General features: G+C 41.9%; 1 protein-coding gene across 1 annotated transcript in view; it reads right to left on the bottom strand.

Moving 5' to 3' along the window:
• LOC126267178 (NHL repeat-containing protein 2) overlaps positions 1-18452 on the bottom strand; it is a 168530-nt gene that overhangs the window by 54920 nt on the left and 95158 nt on the right. The window contains exon 7 of the mRNA XM_049972140.1: positions 16319-16544. Coding sequence (XP_049828097.1) covers positions 16319-16544 — 226 coding nt within the window. The remainder of the gene's footprint in view (positions 1-16318; positions 16545-18452) is intronic.

The raw sequence follows: 18452 nt of genomic DNA, 5'->3' as shown, positions 1-18452 counted from the left end.
ATTTTTCCCATGTGGAAGTTTCTTTCTATTTTATTTACATTATCATTAATTTGAACCCAACAATTACGTTCGTTATTTTCTCTGTTGCATTTCGAAATCTTCTCTATCGTCTTACTTTCTCTTTTCGTTTGTACAAGAAGTTTCACTCTGTATTCATCTTCCATTTTTCCGTAATCTACCATACATTTTATCCTGCCTAATTATACTCAATAATACGTAATTTACTTCCAAACCATAACCTAAAATTTTCAACAAACTTTCAACATAACCGCTGTTATAAAATCCATTGTTCCAAGTTTACAAACATTTCGTGTAAACTCGTGAATACTATTTCACAGCTTCAGTTCCTTTCACCCATTACACAACCATCTCAGTTTTTTCCAACAACTTTCGTTTTATTTCCATTCCCGTTTTTCCCACATAACCGATCATTTTTTAGCAGCTTCCCACAGGTTTACACGTTATTATTTCTTCATCAAACAATTGTTAGCCTCATTCTCATAACCTGCCAGTACATAACCAGTCCTTTGATTTTTTTTCGAAATTTTCTTGAATTTCCCCACATGATCAACATAGCTCATCTCAAACCAACACTTTTTCGACTTTTTTTCACACCTTTATCTCTCCCTATACAAATCTCTATTTACTTTCACTTTAACCTCATATTACCCTTTCCACCTACTAATACCATGTCAACCTCACAACATCCCTACAACGACCCCATAAAATTTTATTTACATTCCCTCCGCAAACATGCCTTCACCCTAGCCAGATTACGCTCCCATATTTTATTTACTCAGGCTTGTCTGACATTTGGCATTACTCCCAAAGGCCTCACACTTAAAGTTCCCATCTCTGGCTGCAATCCTTCTTTCCATCAGTCCTTATACCAGTTCCAAACAGCACAATCCATAGCCCTCACCCGCCTAATCCTTCACCTAAACATCGACTCGGCCAATGAACACACCCGTCAACTCCTATCCCAAATCAAAATCCTCAATCTTTCCTCTCCCACATCCACACCGGCTGTACATAGCATCCTCCTACAGGCCAACCGAAAAATTAGAACAACATGCCACCCTCCACCTCAAAACACTATCCAATCTCCTGGTTTCCCACCTCCGGAAAGGCAACTCACTCACCCTCCACAACCTTTCCAACAAACCTCAACCTCCTCTCATTGCACACAGATCCAGTCTCTTCCATCTACTCAATCTCCCACTTCCAGCTCCACTCCCCCCAACACCTCAAAATTCTAGTCAACACAATCTGGAACCACAACACCCCAATTCAGTAGTTAACCTTTCCTCCAAACCCCTCTCCCAATCCGAAACCTCTGTCCTATCCAAAGGCCTCACCTTCCGCCCCACTCCCAGGTTCAACCAAACTGCCCTTGTCAAAGATTTACTGTCCTACACTCGCAGTCTCTGCTGGAAATATCACTTTGCCACGAAGAAAAACAATCCTGATCCCACTCCTAATGATCCAACTCCCCAAGACACCATCCAAATTGAACCCTGCCTGCAACAGTTCCATCCTCCATCACAGCGGGACCCACCTCCTCTTCCTCAAAATCACCCTCTCCAAACCTTCCAGGAATTTCTCACTTCCAGCCTTGCCTCTCAATCATTCTTGAAAAACCTTAATCCTACTCCAAACATCACCACAGCCGAAGCCCAGGCTATCCATGATCTGAAAGCTGACCGATCCATCATCATTCTTCCGGCTGACAAGGGTTCCACGACCGTGGTACTTGATTGTCGGGAGTATGTGGCTGAGGGACTGCGTCAGCTTTCAGACAACTCTACATACAAAGTTTGCCAAGGTAATCCCATTCCTGATGTCCAGGCGGAGCTTCAAGGAATCCTCAGAACCTTAGGCCCCCTACAAAACCTTTCACCTGACTCCATCAAACTCCTCACCCCACCGACACCTCGCACTCCTACCTTCTACCTACTTCCTAAAATCCACAAACCCAAACATCCTGGCCGCCCCATTGTAGCTGGTTACCAAGCCCCCACAGAACGTATCTCTGCCTACGTAGATCAACACCTTCAACCCATTACATGCAGTCTCCCATCCTTCATCAAAGACACCAACCACTTTCTCGAACGCCTGGAATCCGTACCCAGTCTGTTACCCCCGGAAACCATCCTTGTAACCATTGATGCCACTTCCCTATACACGAATATCCCGCACGTCCAGGGCCTCGCTGCAATGGAGCACTTCCTTTCACGCCGATCACCTGCCACCCTACCTAAAACCTCTTTCCTAGTCACCTTAGCCAGCTTCATCCTGACCCACAACTTCTTCACTTTTGAAGGCCAGACATACCAACAATTAAAGGGAACAGCCATGGGTACCAGGATGGCCCCCTCGTATGCCAACCTATTTATGGGTCGCTTAGAGGAAGCCTTCTTGGTTACCCAAGCCTGCCAACCCAAAGTTTGGTACAGATTTATTGATGACATCTTCATGATCTGGACTCACAGTGAAGAACAACTACAGAATTTCCTCTCCAACCTCAACTCCTTTGGTTCCATCAGATTCACCTGGTCCTACTCCAAATCCCATGCCACTTTCCTAGACGTTGACCTCCATCTGTCCAATGGCCAGCTGCACTCATCCGTCCACATCAAACCCACCAACAAGCAACAGTACCTCCATTATGACAGCTGCCACCCATTCCATATCAAATGGTCCCTTCCCTACAGCCTAGGCCTTCGTGGCAAACGAATCTGCTCCAGTCCTGAATCCCTCGACCATTACACCAACAACCTGAAAACAGCTTTCGCATCCCGCAACTACCCTCCCAACCTGGTACAGAAGCAGATAACCAGAGCCACCTCCTCATCCCCTCAAACCCAGAACCTCTCACAGAAGAACCCCAAAAGTGCCCCACTTGTGACAGAATACTTCCCGGGACTGGATCAGACCTTGAATGTGGCTCTCCAGCAGGGATACGACTTCCTAAAATCCTGCCCCAAAATGAGATCCATCCTTCATGAAATCCTCCCCACTCCACCAAGAGTGTCTTTCCGCCGTCCACCTAACCTTCGTAACCTCTTAGTTCATCCCTTTGAAATCCCCAAACCACCTTCCCTACCCTCTGGCTCCTACCCTTGCAACCGCCCCCGGTGTAAAACCTGTCCTATGCACCCTCCCACCACCACCTACTCCAGTCCTGTAACCCGGAAGGTGTACACGATCAAAGGGAGAGCCACGTGTGAAAGCACCCACGTGATTTACCAACTGACCTGCCTGCACTGTGACGCTTTCTATGTGGGAATGACCAGCAACAAACGGTCCATTCGCATGAATGGACACAGGCAGACAGTGTTTGTTGGTAATGAGGATCACCCTGTGGCTAAACATGCCTTGATGCACGGCCAGCACTTCTTGGCACAGTGTTACACCGTCCGAGTTATCTGGATACTTCCCACCAACACCAACCTATCCAAACTCCGGAGATGGGAACTCGCCCTTCAGTATATCCTCTCTTCTCGATTTCCGCCAGGCCTCAACCTCCGCTAATTTCAAGTTGCCGCCGCTCATACCTCACCTGTCTTTCAACAACTTCTTTGCCTCTGTACTTCCGCCTCGACTGACATCTCTGCCCCTACTCTTTGCCTTTAAATATGTCTGCTTGTGTCTGTGTATGTGCGGATGGATATGTGTGTGTGCGAGTGTACACCTGTCCTTTTTTTCCCCTAAGGGAAGTCTTCCCGCTCCCGGGATTGGAATGACTCCTTACCCTCTCCCTTAAAACCCACATCCTTTCGTCCTTCCCTCTCCTTCCTGAAGAAGCAACCATCGGTTGCGAAAGCTAGTAATTCTGTGTGTGTGTTTGTGTGTTTTGTTCATGTGCCTGTCTGCCGGCGCTTTCCCGCTTCGTAAGTCTTGGAATCTTTGTTTTTAATATATTTTTCCCATGTGGAAGTTTCTTTCTATTTTATTTACATCATCATTAATTTGAACCCAACAATTACGTTCGTTATTTTCTCTGTTGCATTTCGAAATCTTCTCTATCGTCTTACTTTCTCTTTTCGTTTGTGCAAGAAGTTTCACTCTGTATTCATCTTCCATTTTTCCGTAATCTACAATACATTTTATCCTGCCTAATTATACTCAATAATACGTAATTTACTTCCAAACCATAACCTAAAATTTTCAACAAACTTTCAACATAACCGCTGTTATAAAATCCATTGTTCCAAGTTTACAAACATTTCGTGTAAACTCGTGAATACTATTTCACAGCTTCAGTTCCTTTCACCCATTACACAACCATCTCAGTTTTTTCCAACAACTTTCGTTTTATTTCCATTCCCGTTTTTCCCACATAACCGATCATTTTTTAGCAGCTTCCCACAGGTTTACACGTTATTATTTCTTCATCAAACAATTGTTAGCCTCATTCTCATAACCTGCCAGTACATAACCAGTCCTTTGAATACATTTACACACATATTCTTCGAGATTTTATTCGAAAATTTTTTTCGAATTTTATTTTTTCGGAAAGTATTTTTTCGAAACTTTTCGAAAATTATTTTTTCGAAACTTTTTTCGATATTTTTTTCGAAAAATTTTTTTTCGAAATTTTCTTGAATTTCCCCACATGATCAACATAGCTCATCTCAAACCAACACTTTTTCGACTTTTTTTCACACCTTTATCTCTCCCTACACAAATCTCTATTTACTTTCACTTTAACCTCATATTACCCTTTCCACCTACTAATACCATGTCAACCTCACAACATCCCTACAACGACCCCATAAAATTTTATTTACATTCCCTCCGCAAACATGCCTTCACCCTAGCCAGATTACGCTCCCATATTTTATTTACTCAGGCTTGTCTGACATTTGGCATTACTCCCAAAGGCCTCACACTTAAAGTTCCCATCTCTGGCTGCAATCCTTCTTTCCATCAGTCCTTATACCAGTTCCAAACAGCACAATCCATAGCCCTCACCCGCCTAATCCTTCACCTATACATCGACTCGGCCAATGAACACACCCGTCAACTCCTATCCCAAATCAAAGTCCTCAATCTTTCCTCTCCCACATCCACACCGGCTGTACATAGCATCCTCCTACAGGCCAACCGCAAATTAGAACAACATGCCACCCTCCACCTCAAAAAACTATCCAATCTCCTGGTTTCCCACCTCCGGAAAGGCAACTCACTCACCCTCCACAACCTTTCCAACAAACCTCAACCTCCTCTCATTGCACACAGACCCAGTCTCTTCCATCTACTCAATCTCCCACTTCCAGCTCCACTCCCCCCAACACCTCAAAATTCTAGTCAACACAATCTGGAACCACAACACCCCAATTCAGTAGTTAACCTTTCCTCCAAACCCCTCTCCCAATCCGAAACCTCTGTCCTATCCAAAGGCCTCACCTTCAGCCCCACTCCCAGGTTCAACCAAACTGCCCTTGTCAAAGATTTACTGTCCTACACTCGCAGTCTCTGCTGGAAATATCACTTTGCCACGAAGAAAAACAATCCTGATCCCACTCATAATGATCCAACTCCCCAAGACACTATCCAAATTGAACCCTGCCTGCAACAGTTCCGTCCTCCATCACAGCGGGACCCACCTCCTCTTCCTCAAAATCACCCTCTCCAAACCTTCCAGGAATTTCTCACTTCCAGCCTTGCCTCTCAATCTTTCTTGAAAAACCTTAATCCTACTCCCAACATCACCACAGCCGAAGCCCAGGCTATCCGTGATCTGAAAGCTGACCGATCCATCATCATTCTTCCGGCTGACAAGGGTTCCACGACCGTGGTACTTGATCGTCGGGAGTATGTGGCTGAGGGACTGCGTCAGCTTTCAGACAACTCTACATACAAAGTTTGCCAAGGTAATCCCATTCCTGATGTCCAGGCGGAGCTTCAAGGAATCCTCAGAACCTTAGGCCCCCTACAAAACCTTTCACCTGACTCCATCAAACTCCTCACCCCACCGACACCTCGCACTCCTACCCTCGCACTCCTACCTTCTACCTACTTCCTAAAATCCACAAACCCAAACATCCTGGCCGCCCCATTGTAGCTGGTTACCAAGCCCCCACAGAACGTATCTCTGCCTACGTAGATCAACACCTTCAGCCCATTACATGCAGTCTCCCATCCTTCATCAAAGACACCAACCACTTTCTCGAACGCCTGGAATCCGTACCCAGTCTGTTACCCCCGGAAACCATCCTTGTAACCATTGATGCCACTTCCCTATACACGAATATCCCGCACGTCCAGGGCCTCGCTGCAATGGAGCACTTCCTTTCACGCCGATCACCTGCCACCCTACCTAAAACCTCTTTCCTAGTCACCTTAGCCAGCTTCATCCTGACCCACAACTTCTTCACTTTTGAAGGCCAGACATACCAACAATTAAAGGGAACAGCCATGGGTACCAGGATGGCCCCCTCGTATGCCAACCTATTTATGGGTCGCTTAGAGGAAGCCTTCTTGGTTACCCAAGCCTGCCAACCCAAAGTTTGGTACAGATTTATTGATGACATCTTCATGATCTGGACTCACAGTGAAGAACAACTACAGAATTTCCTCTCCAACCTCAACTCCTTTGGTTCCATCAGATTCACCTGGTCCTACTCCAAATCCCATGCTACTTTCCTAGACGTTGACCTCCATCTGTCCAATGGCCAGCTGCACACATCCGTCCACATCAAACCCACCAACAAGCAATAGTACCTCCATTATGACAGCTGCCACCCATTCCATATCAAACGTCCCTTCCCTACAGCCTAGGCCTTCGTGGCAAACGAATCTGCTCCAGTCCTGAATCCCTCGACCATTACACCAACAACCTGAAAACAGCTTTCGCATCCCGCAACTACCCTCCCAACCTGGTACAGAAGCAGATAACCAGAGCCACTTCCTCATCCCCTCAAACCCAGAACCTCTCACAGAAGAACCCCAAGAGTGCCCCACTTGTGACAGAATACTTCCCGGGACTGGATCAGACCTTGAATGTGGCTCTCCAGCAGGGATACGACTTCCTAAAATCCTGCCCCGAAATGAGATCCATCCTTCATGAAATCCTCCCCACTCCACCAAGAGTGTCTTTCCGCTGTCCACCTAACCTTCGTAACCTCTTGGTTCATCCCTATGAAATCCCCAAACCACCTTCCCTACCCTCTGGCTCCTACCCTTGCAACCACCCCCGGTGTAAAACCTGTCCTATGCACCTTCCCACCACCACCTACTCCAGTCCTGTAACCCGGAAGGTGTACATGATCAAAGGGAGAGCCACGTGTGAAAGCACCCACGTGATTTACCAACTGACCTGCCTGCACTGTGACGCTTTCTATGTGGGAATGACCAGCAACAAACGGTCCATTCGCATGAATGGACACAGGCAGACAGTGTTTGTTGGTAATGAGGATCACCCTGTGGCTAAACATGCCTTGATGCACGGCCAGCACATCTTGGCACAGTGTTACACCGTCCGAGTTATCTGGATACTTCCCACCAACACCAACCTATCCGAACTCCGGAGATGGGAACTCGCCCTTCAGTATATCCTCTCTTCTCGATTTCCGCCAGGCCTCAACCTCCGCTAATTTCAAGTTGCCGCCGCTCATACCTCACCTGTCTTTCAACAACTTCTTTGCCTCTGTACTTCCGCCTCAACTGACATCTCTGCCCTTACTCTTTGCCTTTAAATATGTCTGCTTGTGTCTGTGTATGTGCGGATGGATATGTGTGTGTGTGTGTGTGTGTGTGTGTGTGTGTGTGTGTACACCTGTCTTTTTTTCCCCTAAGGGAAGTCTTTCCGCTCCCGGGATTGGAATGACTCTTTACCCTCTCCCTTAAAACCCACATCCTTTCGTCTTTCCCTCTCCTTCCTGAAGAAGCAACCATCGGTTGCGAAAGCCAGTAATTCTGTGTGTGTGTTTGTGGGTTTTGTTCATGTGCCTGTCTGCCGGCGCTTTCCCTCTCGGTAAGTCTTGGAATCTTTTTTTTTAATATATTTTTCCCATGTGGAAGTTTCTTTCTATTTTATTTACATCATCATTAATTTGAACCCAACAATTACAATATAGGGAAAGCGCCGGTAGATAGGCACAATGACTAAAACACAAACACACACACAGAATTTGAGCTTTCACAACCGGCAGCTGCTTCGTTAGAAAAGAGGGAAGGAAAAGGAAAGGTGAAAGGATGTGGGTTTTAAGGGAGAGGGTAAGGAGTTATTCCAATCCCGGGAGCGGAAAGACTTACCTTAGGGGGAAAAAGGATAGGTATATGCTCGCGCGCACATATGTCTGCTTGTGTCTGTGTATGTATGGATTGATATGCGTGTGTGTGTGTGTGTGTGTGTGTGTGTGTGTGTGTGTGTGTGTGTGCGCGCGCGAGCATATACCTATCCTTTTTCCCCCTAAGGTAAGTCTTTCCGCTCCCGGGATTGGAATGACTCCTTACCCTCTCCCTTAAAACCCACATCCTTTCATCTTTTCTTTTCCTTCCCTCTTTTCTGATGAAGCAGCCGCCGGTTGCGAAAGCTCAAATTCTGTGTGGGTGTTTTATTCATTGTGCCGATCTACCGGCGCTTTCCCGCTTGGTAAGTCTTGCAATCTTTGTTTTTAATATATATAAACTAATGGTGTTTGGTATCATATAAAAGTTCTTTAAAAGAGCTTTCCAATGAAGTAAATTTTATTGTTCTAGCTTAATTAGAACACGAGTTGTAAAGAAAACAACATTGTTCCGCGAATCAAAAATTTGTTATCTTTTCAATTTTTGAAGGTCCATTACTCGGTAACTTTTCATCAGAAAAATGTGAAAAAATTAATTTACGTCATGATTTATGAATAATATATGCATACTTAATTTCAAAAAAATCTGAGAGGGTAAGGTTGTAGCACTTGTTGATTTGACACGGAATTGCCCATGTGGTTTATCCCCAGTCAGAGGAATCTCCTCTGATTACATTGATTGAATTACTAAGTACCAATTTCTGCATTCTTTTGGTTAGATATGACATTATCCATTTATTGGCTTTACCATCACTTCCATAAAACCTCAGTTTATTTGGGAGGATATTGTGGTTCAAATAGTTCAATGGCTTAGATATGTTGTAGAAAATACAAACTGGTGGGAGTTTGTTATTTAATGCTTATAAAATTTGGCTAGTGCATGTGTAAATGTCTGAAATCCAAACTGTGATTTACTAAGGATATTATTGTTGCTCAGGTGAGATATTATTGTAGACAAAATGTTTGGAAAATGATATCAGTAGTGAAACAGGTTTCACACGTATTTGTTCTGTTCTCATTCAAGAGGTTCCTTGTCAGTTAGAATCCCCTTTCTACACCCACTTTTTCTTCTTCTAATGTACATACTTCCTTCCATTCATAAACTATTGTGTGTTCACTGTACTCAATAGGAAGAACTGTGGCGAATTTCACAATGTTTTTGTATGATCCTTCTGTCACTCTCTTTGCAGGATGCTTATTATACATGAATGCTTATTATACATTAGATGCCTTAAAGCATGTCTCTTCTGAATGAAACCAGCGAACACTGAACATGTACAAGCACTTGCACTAGCAAACAAAATTTCTGTTTTGATAGTTTTATCTTTTAAGAGTTTAACAACATTCTTGTATTTCATAAGAACTTGTCAATTTGCTTTTGTGCCTGGTGTATGAATGGAAGAAAATATTTTTCAACATCTGACCATCGTTCTAAAAGTTATTCTCTAATGTCAGCATCCAGAGGAAACATGATTCATAAACCGATGACCAAGAAGTTTCATATCTGATTGTACTTTTTCAAAAAAAATTCCAGCAAAATGTTCAGCCATCAAAAAAATTATAGAGAAAAAAGCATTTTCAGTCATATCTTGTAATCGTTTTTTGGAATACACTATTAACTACAGTTGAAGCTCTTCCTTTGAAGCTACATTCGCAGTATCATCAAAACAGAGAGAAATGTGCTCTTCTGCCAGTGACTAACTGGTTTTTAAAACATGGAGCTAAAGCATCATATACTAAATATCTTCCTTTGTCCTTGAAAGGATAAACTCAGCAGGAACACTTAGAGCAAACATTGTCTCAAAGGTTTCTTTGATATGTTCGCAAGCTGGCTGAACAGCAGAATTAGCAGACTTCCCTCCAGTCATTTCCAAACACCAGATTAACTCTGCATTGAAGCAGCTTGTCTAGCAGAATAAAGCTGAACTGATGATGTAGTCCCAGGAGATGAAATTACATTGTCACTGCGATACCCACAATGGACGGAAGACAAATGTAGTTGGGAAGAAATGAGTTTCACTTTACATCACTCTCTGTGCTTCAGCGTAGAAGTCTCTCTTCTATAGCACTAAAGTCCCAAGAAACTGAAAATTTCTGACTTGTCTTTAGCTTTGTCAAATGTCTTCGTTTTTTTCAGTAACTTCACATCACTTGGATATAATTCGCAAAATGGACATTAAGATTCAGTATCTGGTGCATAAGGTTGTTAAAAAAGGTCTAATTCAGAACTCTCTCAATGCCATTTACTAATTTTTCGATCCATCTGGCACATAAAAAATTGCTTTATCAGCCACACAGCATTTTTCAAATCACATAAATATTTTTTTTTAAAAGGCTGAAATACAAAACAGACTTTACAGACCAAAATTGAAAAATACAGAATAAACTTGGAATGACATCAACATTGTGTCAAAACAAGTGTTCACTTCCTAGTGCTATGAAATGCGGAAAACAAAAACCCCAAGTTCCAATTAGAAGAAGAGGCAGAGCACCAATATCGGAACAGAAACATAACAAGTAGAAAATCGTTCACGCAGCCTGCCATTCTAGATGCCTTGTAGAGCATAAAGGCAAAACGTGTATGGAATGAAAATTATGTTTCATTCAGTTGTAGTTAGTTGGTCCAATGGTAAAAATTATCAATATGCTGGATCTTCAACCTGCAGGGATTCCCATTTGAGTCCCTGAAGCAGCTCCATAACACTTGCATGTTCCTCAAACTTACTGGTAACAAATCTGGAAGAACGCCTCTTAACTGCTTTGATGGTTTCCCTCAATCCCACCTGGTATGGATCCAAAACACTCAAGCAGTGCTGAAGAATAGTTTGAACCAGCATCCTATATGCAGTCTCCTTTACAGATGAACCACTCTCTTCTATAACTCTCCCAATAAACCAAAGTTGATCATTTGCCTTCCCTACCACAGTTCTCACATGCTCGTTTCACCTCATATAACTCTGCAACATTATGCCCAAATATTTAAATGACTTGACTGTGTCAAGCAGGACACTAGTAATACTGCATCTGAACATTACGGATTTGATCTTCCTACTCATCCACATTAACTTACGCTTTTTAACTTTTAGGGCTAGCTGCCATTTATCACATCAAGTGGAAATTTTATCCAAGTCATCTTGCGTCTTCCTACAGTCACTCAACTTCGGCACCTTACCATACACCTTAACATTATTAGCAAACAACCACAGATTGCTGCCCACCCTGTCAACCAAATAATTTATTTATATAGAGAACAACAGCGGTCATAGAGCACTTCTCTGGGGCACTCCTGATGATACCGTTGTCTCTGATGAACACGTGCCATTGAGGAGAACACTTGCTATCGAGGACAACATACTGGGTTCTATCATTTAAGCAGTCTTCTGGCCTCTCACATAACTGTGAACTTATTTCATTTGCTCGTACCTTTGTTAACAGCCTGCAATGGGGCACCATGTCAAATGCTACTGGAAATATGGAATCTGCCTGTTGCCCTACATTTGCAATTCTCAGGATATCCTGTGAGAAAAGTGCAATCTGAGTTTTGCATGAGTAGTGTTTTCTAAAACCATGTTGATTTGTGCACATAAGCTTCTAATTCTCAAGGAAGTTGATTATATTTGAACTGAGAATATGTCCAAGGACTCTGCAGCAAACAGAAGTTAGAATATTGGATTGCAATTTTGTGTGTCTGATCTTTTACCTTTCTTATAAACTGGAATCACCTCCACTTTTTTCCAGTCACTTGGGACTTTGCGCTGGGCGAGAGAGTCATGATAAATGCAAGCTAAGTAAGGGGCCAATGCCATGAAGTACTCTTTGTAAAATAGAACTGGGAGTCCATACAGACCTGGTGATTTACTTGCTTTCAAATCATTCAGTTGTTTCTCTATGCCAGGTATGCTTATTACTATGTTATCCCTACGGTAGTCTGTCTGATGGTCAAATGACAGTATGTTTGTGTGATTCTCCTGTGTGAGCGGTTTATAGAAGGTGACATTTAAAACTTCACTTTTGGTTTGCTGTCTTCAAGGGCCACATCAGAATGGTCAACAAGGGACTGAATGGAAGCCTTCAACGCACTTAGCGATTTTACACATGACCAGAATTTTCTTGGGTTCTCTGCCAGATACTTTGCTTAGTGTGACGGTGGTATATGCTGCATGCTTTTACATGTAGATCTTTCCACAGAGGCATGCATCTCTACTAACTTTTGCTTGCCATCATTTATGCATTCCCTTTTGAACTGAGAGTGCAACAACCTCTACCTCCTCAGCAGCCACCGAATTTTGGATTAAACCATGATGGATCTTTTTGATCCTTTATCCACTTACTAGACACATAACTCTCCAGACCACAATTTATAATCTGCTTAAACTTTGCCCATAATCGCTCTAACCCATCTTACTGGCACTAAGTGATATCAATTAAATGTCTAAGAGAGAAGTCAATAACCACTTATTTGTTATATCTAGCAGAAACACTCTCCTAGCCTTCTTGGCTGATTTATTAACTTTCGTAATCATAGCTGATATAAAGATGTCAAGATCGTTAATCCACAACTCTATACTGACATTGTTGATAAGGTCCGGCCTATTTATAGCAACAACGTCTAAGATATTTCCATTGTGTATGGGCTGCCGAGCTAGCTGATCAAGACAATTTTCAGAAAATGTGATAAAAAGTATTTCATATGACCGTCTATCTGTACCCTCCACAATGAATCCATAGACATCCCAGTGTATACTCAGCAGGTTAAAGTCGCCTCCAACCTGTATTGCACGTATTGAAACCCTCCACTCAGCTTCAAACAAAAGGACCCCAATCAACTCTGGGAACGGTGCTGCAAATTGCGAGCTCTGCGTGCCCCCCCCTCCCTCCTCCCCCATATGAGGCCAGCAGTCTTTACCACCTCCGCCAGCTGCCTGTATGAACTGAAGATCATCTCATAAACCAAGTAACAGGCATAGTTGGTGCTGATGTGAGCCACTACATGCAGACCACTGCACCCTGCACGCTTGATAGCTGCAGGCAAGGCCACCTCCACATCTCGGATGTGCCCCCCTCCCCTCCCCCTCAAGCAGTCATACCGAGTGCACGTACTTCTTTGTGAAAATCCCGCAGGGAACAGACTATACTGTGTATGTTTCCTAAAAGTAGTCAAGCATATTTTCCCTTGTAGCTGGAGTCAATCCAGGCAAATACTGCTCACCACATTTTTCACGCAATGTCCACTGACAACAGAAAGTTGTTTCCAGTGAAAAACTAAATGATTTTTAATGCACAATTTTCTATGACCATTCAACAGAATTGTCCCAAATTAGTGTAGTTCAATGTTCATTTTATTGATGTGTATTAACAGGAACAATAAAACACAAAGAATAACTCACACTCCAGCAATTACTTCTACTTCTGCTGATGACTCTCCAGCCAAGATAACATGATGCATTCTCCCTACGAAAATTCCTGAATCCTTTATCTGAACACTAAGCAATTAACTTTTAAATTGGATTCACTGAGATCATGATTGTAGCATTTCAAACACTGACTTAGAAGAAGCAGTTTAAAAAACTGGAAATACTGCACTGATCATGTAAGTACCTATATTGCAGTAGGAAGGGAAATGATTTTCTGCAAAGAGACTTGCTACACAATTGTAGCTCATAACTGACTACAAAATATGTTATGCACTACACTCATGAGCATCCAAAAATTATCAAACACAAACAGTTTATCAAACAAATATACAATAAAACTAGAGATTGTGTTTCGACAAAGGACATTGTTGCCACAAACTTCTAAAGAACACAAATTTAGTTTACAGTTGATGATATAGTAAACATTTTGCATGGTAGTTACAAATGTTCAGAAATACTTGATATATCACTATACGTACAAGCCTTGACACAAATAATGAAAAATTTTGGAAAATTACATGACCTGTAATATATTAGCACCTATAGTTTCTAATAAAACCCATTTAGTACACAATCTCACACAAGGAAAATCTGGAAGTGCACTTACATATGTACATAGACATGCAAAATGGATACATTTTTTACTTAGCTGAATTTGTGACACTTTTTACACTAGCATGCCCAGATTAACACTAAAGCATTGTTTTGGCACACTCAGAATAGTAACAATAGAAGAACAGCAGCACAGTACATCTTCCACTTGGGGTGCCAGATAAGTGGCGAATGAAAAAACAATTTTTTAAAACTTTTTTTACTTTGATAGCTGATCTTTATAGATTTTTATGAGCTGAATCCAAATCTAGCCTTAGTTTTTTTTGTATCATCTATAGTTTTTGAGCAAATGCTTTTTATTATATAGTATAAAAATCTTATGCTATACAGTAAATGGGGAAATTAATGAAATGCTTCATTACAACATAAGCATGGTTTATATTTACTGTAAGCTACTTAAAACAATGATGTGTGTTAATAGTGGTTTCACTTGTCAGTGGAATTGGTTTGTATTTTCTTCCTCTTTTATCTTTGAAGCTGCTTGTGTAGCTTTTTCTATGGAGAGTCGCTTGCCGAACTTCTCAGTGAAGTGACCAACAGTAGTCCCCAACCATGTTGGTGTTCCAGTGGCCTTGGTAGCGTTTTTCCATCACTACTTTTGGATGAATCAATAAACAGCCTCCAGTCTTCCTTTTTGTATTCAACAACAAACTCATTCATGTCTGAGCGGTACACTAAATCATCTTCTTGTTGAAAAAACTTGGAAAATTGCTGCTCTCTCTTTCTATAAATGTATATGCTGGTTCCAACTGCCAATAAGTTCTTTTTTTTTAATCAAGAGCAAAGCAATTGAGCCTTTCATTAAGCCCAGATCTCTAACCAAATCGTTAAGCTCAGTCTGAGTAAACAATTTGGGCTCTAGACTTCCTGTATTACAACGGAATGCATCATCATCTGGTTCATCTAAATCAGAATGTACATTAGAAAAAAATTCTGTTGGAATAGAATTTAAATCATCTAGTGGTTTAGGAAGCGGCAAATCTACACCATGCCCTACTGGTCGGATGGCAGACAGAAGGTTATGGTAGCTTATTACCTTCTTGTTTTTTCAAATTATGACCAATAATATCTACACTGCAGAAGTAGCAAACATCAGAATGACTTCTTGGTTCCCTCCATATCATAGGAACAGCAAATCTAAAGGCTTTTTTCTCCTTTTTGGACCATTTTCTCTGATCTTCAACAAACACATAACACACCATCTGTTAACACAAAAATAGAATCGGCCCTTTTTTTGCCAGCAAATGTTTTTCAGCAGTGCTACCAACATCATCTACATTCATTACACCTCGCTTTTAAATTATTGTAACTCTTTAAAAGCTGTAAAATCCTTTAAAAATTGCTTAATTTAATAAATTTAACTGTAAAATGTGAAAAAATGTTGGGTGATACAGTTTTTTAGGTATTATATTTGGATTTCCCACCCTAAAAAACATAATAACAATGTATTTTCAGCAAAGAAGAGTTTCCATTGTTGGCCAGTGTAATTACTACTATTTACTCTGAAACCAGTTCCTTGAATTTTGTAAGTAGCTCTTTGACTTTCTTTGAGTGTCATCAAATTTAGACTTCGTAGCCCTTCAAATATATTCTTCTGCAAGTCACACACGTATGTGGCCATTTATATCAACCTTCTTTGTAAATGCTCAGTGTCTACATTTATTTCTTACGCTTTGTGTATATTTTGTAACATTCTCTTATAAAAATCTCTTTTACATACAAACTGCAATCTGCCACTCCTACATAGACAAATCAAAGCCTGTCAATTGCTTCAGTTAAAACTGCACAGCCCTGCATACTGATACTCCCAGGTGTTTGTATGATGTGTACTCCCAGGTGTTTGTATGATGTGAATATTGTGACTCATCAGTCAACAGCTACTACATTTCTATACTTAATTAAGTGTACAACTCAACATGTCTCTCTACTGATAGTATATTAGTAACAATCTTTAATTTTACATAAATATTAGTGCCTAAATTTTGTAAGACTTACAAAAGGACTTCTACTGCCACCAGCAACAGCACTGACTTTTCCATCGACGAATGATACTCTCCGAATACTTGAGCTCTCACTATCTGCCACAAAGACAGCTTGCAGTTCAGGAGAGAGTGTCACACCAGAAGGCTGTGCAAAAGCTGCAGCATGAGGATATAAGTTGTTACGATTTTCTTCTTTCCCAGTACCCACAATGGCAACACAAGTTCCCTCCTTATAAAACCTGTAAGCATGTGATACAAATATGGAAGAAAGAGGTTATTAATAAGAATGATGGAACATTTCTGCTTCTGTAATATTACCTACTATTAGTGGGTTGGTGCATAAGTTCATCATGTTTCTCCATAAGTTTAATGAACACTACAGATACACATCACAGATACTTCAGTCATGTTCACAATGCATTTTCGTCAGGACATGAAGTTTGTTGAAGGCTGTGTGATAGAGAGCGGCAAAGGTGAATATATGAGGGAGCAACATCAAATGAATAAGATGGGTGTGGAATGCCTTTCCACCCCAACAGTGTTATTTGTAAGCCTAGCAGGTGGGTGTTATCATGGAGTAACATCACTTCATGCCGGTTTCTTGGTATGTGTCTCCAGGACATCTCAGTTGCTGACTATAAATGTCAGCAGTGCTCAGGGAAGCAGTCTGTAGTACACCACATTGTCGCTGTTCCACCAGGAGCATAAACTTCTGTGGAAGCGTATAGGTCTTTGTCCAAGGACTTGCTGCGATTTTTGAACCTTCCTCATTGCATGCACATGTCGCACAATGGTCGAATGATCACAGTTCATCACATATGTTAAAACAATACTCCTTAAAATGAAAAACCCATTTTATGCAATGCTCTGTCCAATGGAATTACCCCATATGTTGAGCAAATGTTTATGGCTGGTTCCACTGCTGCCCCCCCCCCCCCCTCAACTGATTTCAAAGATAAGAATATGTCACAAATATTTTGATTTCTCCACTTACAGTGTGCTGCACAGAGCTGACAATGTGTTGTCCTTGAAGGAACATAGCATAGCGGGAAGGTGTCAAAGTTAAGTGACTGTAGGAGGATAAGATGGTTTAGACAAAATTTCTAGTTGCTGTGGTGAATGGCAGCTGGGTCAAAATGTAGAAAAATGTAAGCTAGTGCAGATGAGTATGAAAAACAAACCTGTAATGTTCCAATACAGCATTAGTAGTGTCCTGCTTGACTTAGTCACATTGTTTAAATATCTGGGCATAATGTTGCAAAACGATATGAAATGGAATGAGTATGTGAGGACTGTGGTAGGGAAGGTGAAGAGTCAACTTCGGTTTATTGCGAGAATTTTGGGAAAGTGTGGTTCCTCTGTAAAGGAGACCATATGTAGGATGCTAATGCAACCTATTCTTGAGTACTGCTTGAGTGTTTGTGATCTTCACCAGTTGGATTAAAGAAAGACATCCAAGCAGGAGGTGGGCTGCTAGATTTGTTACCAGTAGCCTTGAACGACACACGACTATTACAGTGATGCTTCGGAAACTCAAATGGGAGTCTCTGGAGGGAAGGCAATATTATTTTCGATGAACACTCCTGATAGAATTAAGAGAACTAGCATTCGAAGTCAACTCCAGAACGATTCTATTGCCTCCAACATAAATTTCACATAAGGACTATGAAGATAAGACATGAGAAATCAGTGGTCATATGGAGGCTTACAGACCATCATTTTTCCCTCACTTTATTTGTGAGTAGAACAGAAAAGGAAACAACTATTAGTAGTACAGAGTATCCTCTGTCTTGTACTGTACAATGGCTTGCGGAGTATGTATGCAGATGCAGATATACCACTCTACTCCGTACGAACAGGCCTTGGACAGTTCAGCGTTACCGACTGACTGCCATGTCGTCCTCAGCCGGTAGGCGTCACTTGATATGGATATGGAGGGGCACGTGGTCAAAGCACATCACTCTCCTGGCCATTGTCAGTTTTCGTGACTGGAGCAGCTACTTGTCAGTGAAGCAGCTCCTCAACTGGCCTCACAAGTGATGAGTGGAACCTCCTTTCCAACAGCGCTTGGCAGACCCTGATGGTACCCATCCAAGTGCTAGTCAAGCCCAACATCACTTAACAGGGGTGATGTGAGGGGAACCAGT

The sequence above is a fragment of the Schistocerca gregaria genome, chromosome 4 (assembly GCF_023897955.1).
Source record: "Schistocerca gregaria isolate iqSchGreg1 chromosome 4, iqSchGreg1.2, whole genome shotgun sequence".
NCBI lineage: Eukaryota > Metazoa > Arthropoda > Insecta > Orthoptera > Acrididae > Schistocerca > Schistocerca gregaria.
This window is presented reverse-complemented; position numbering and strand designations above follow the sequence as displayed.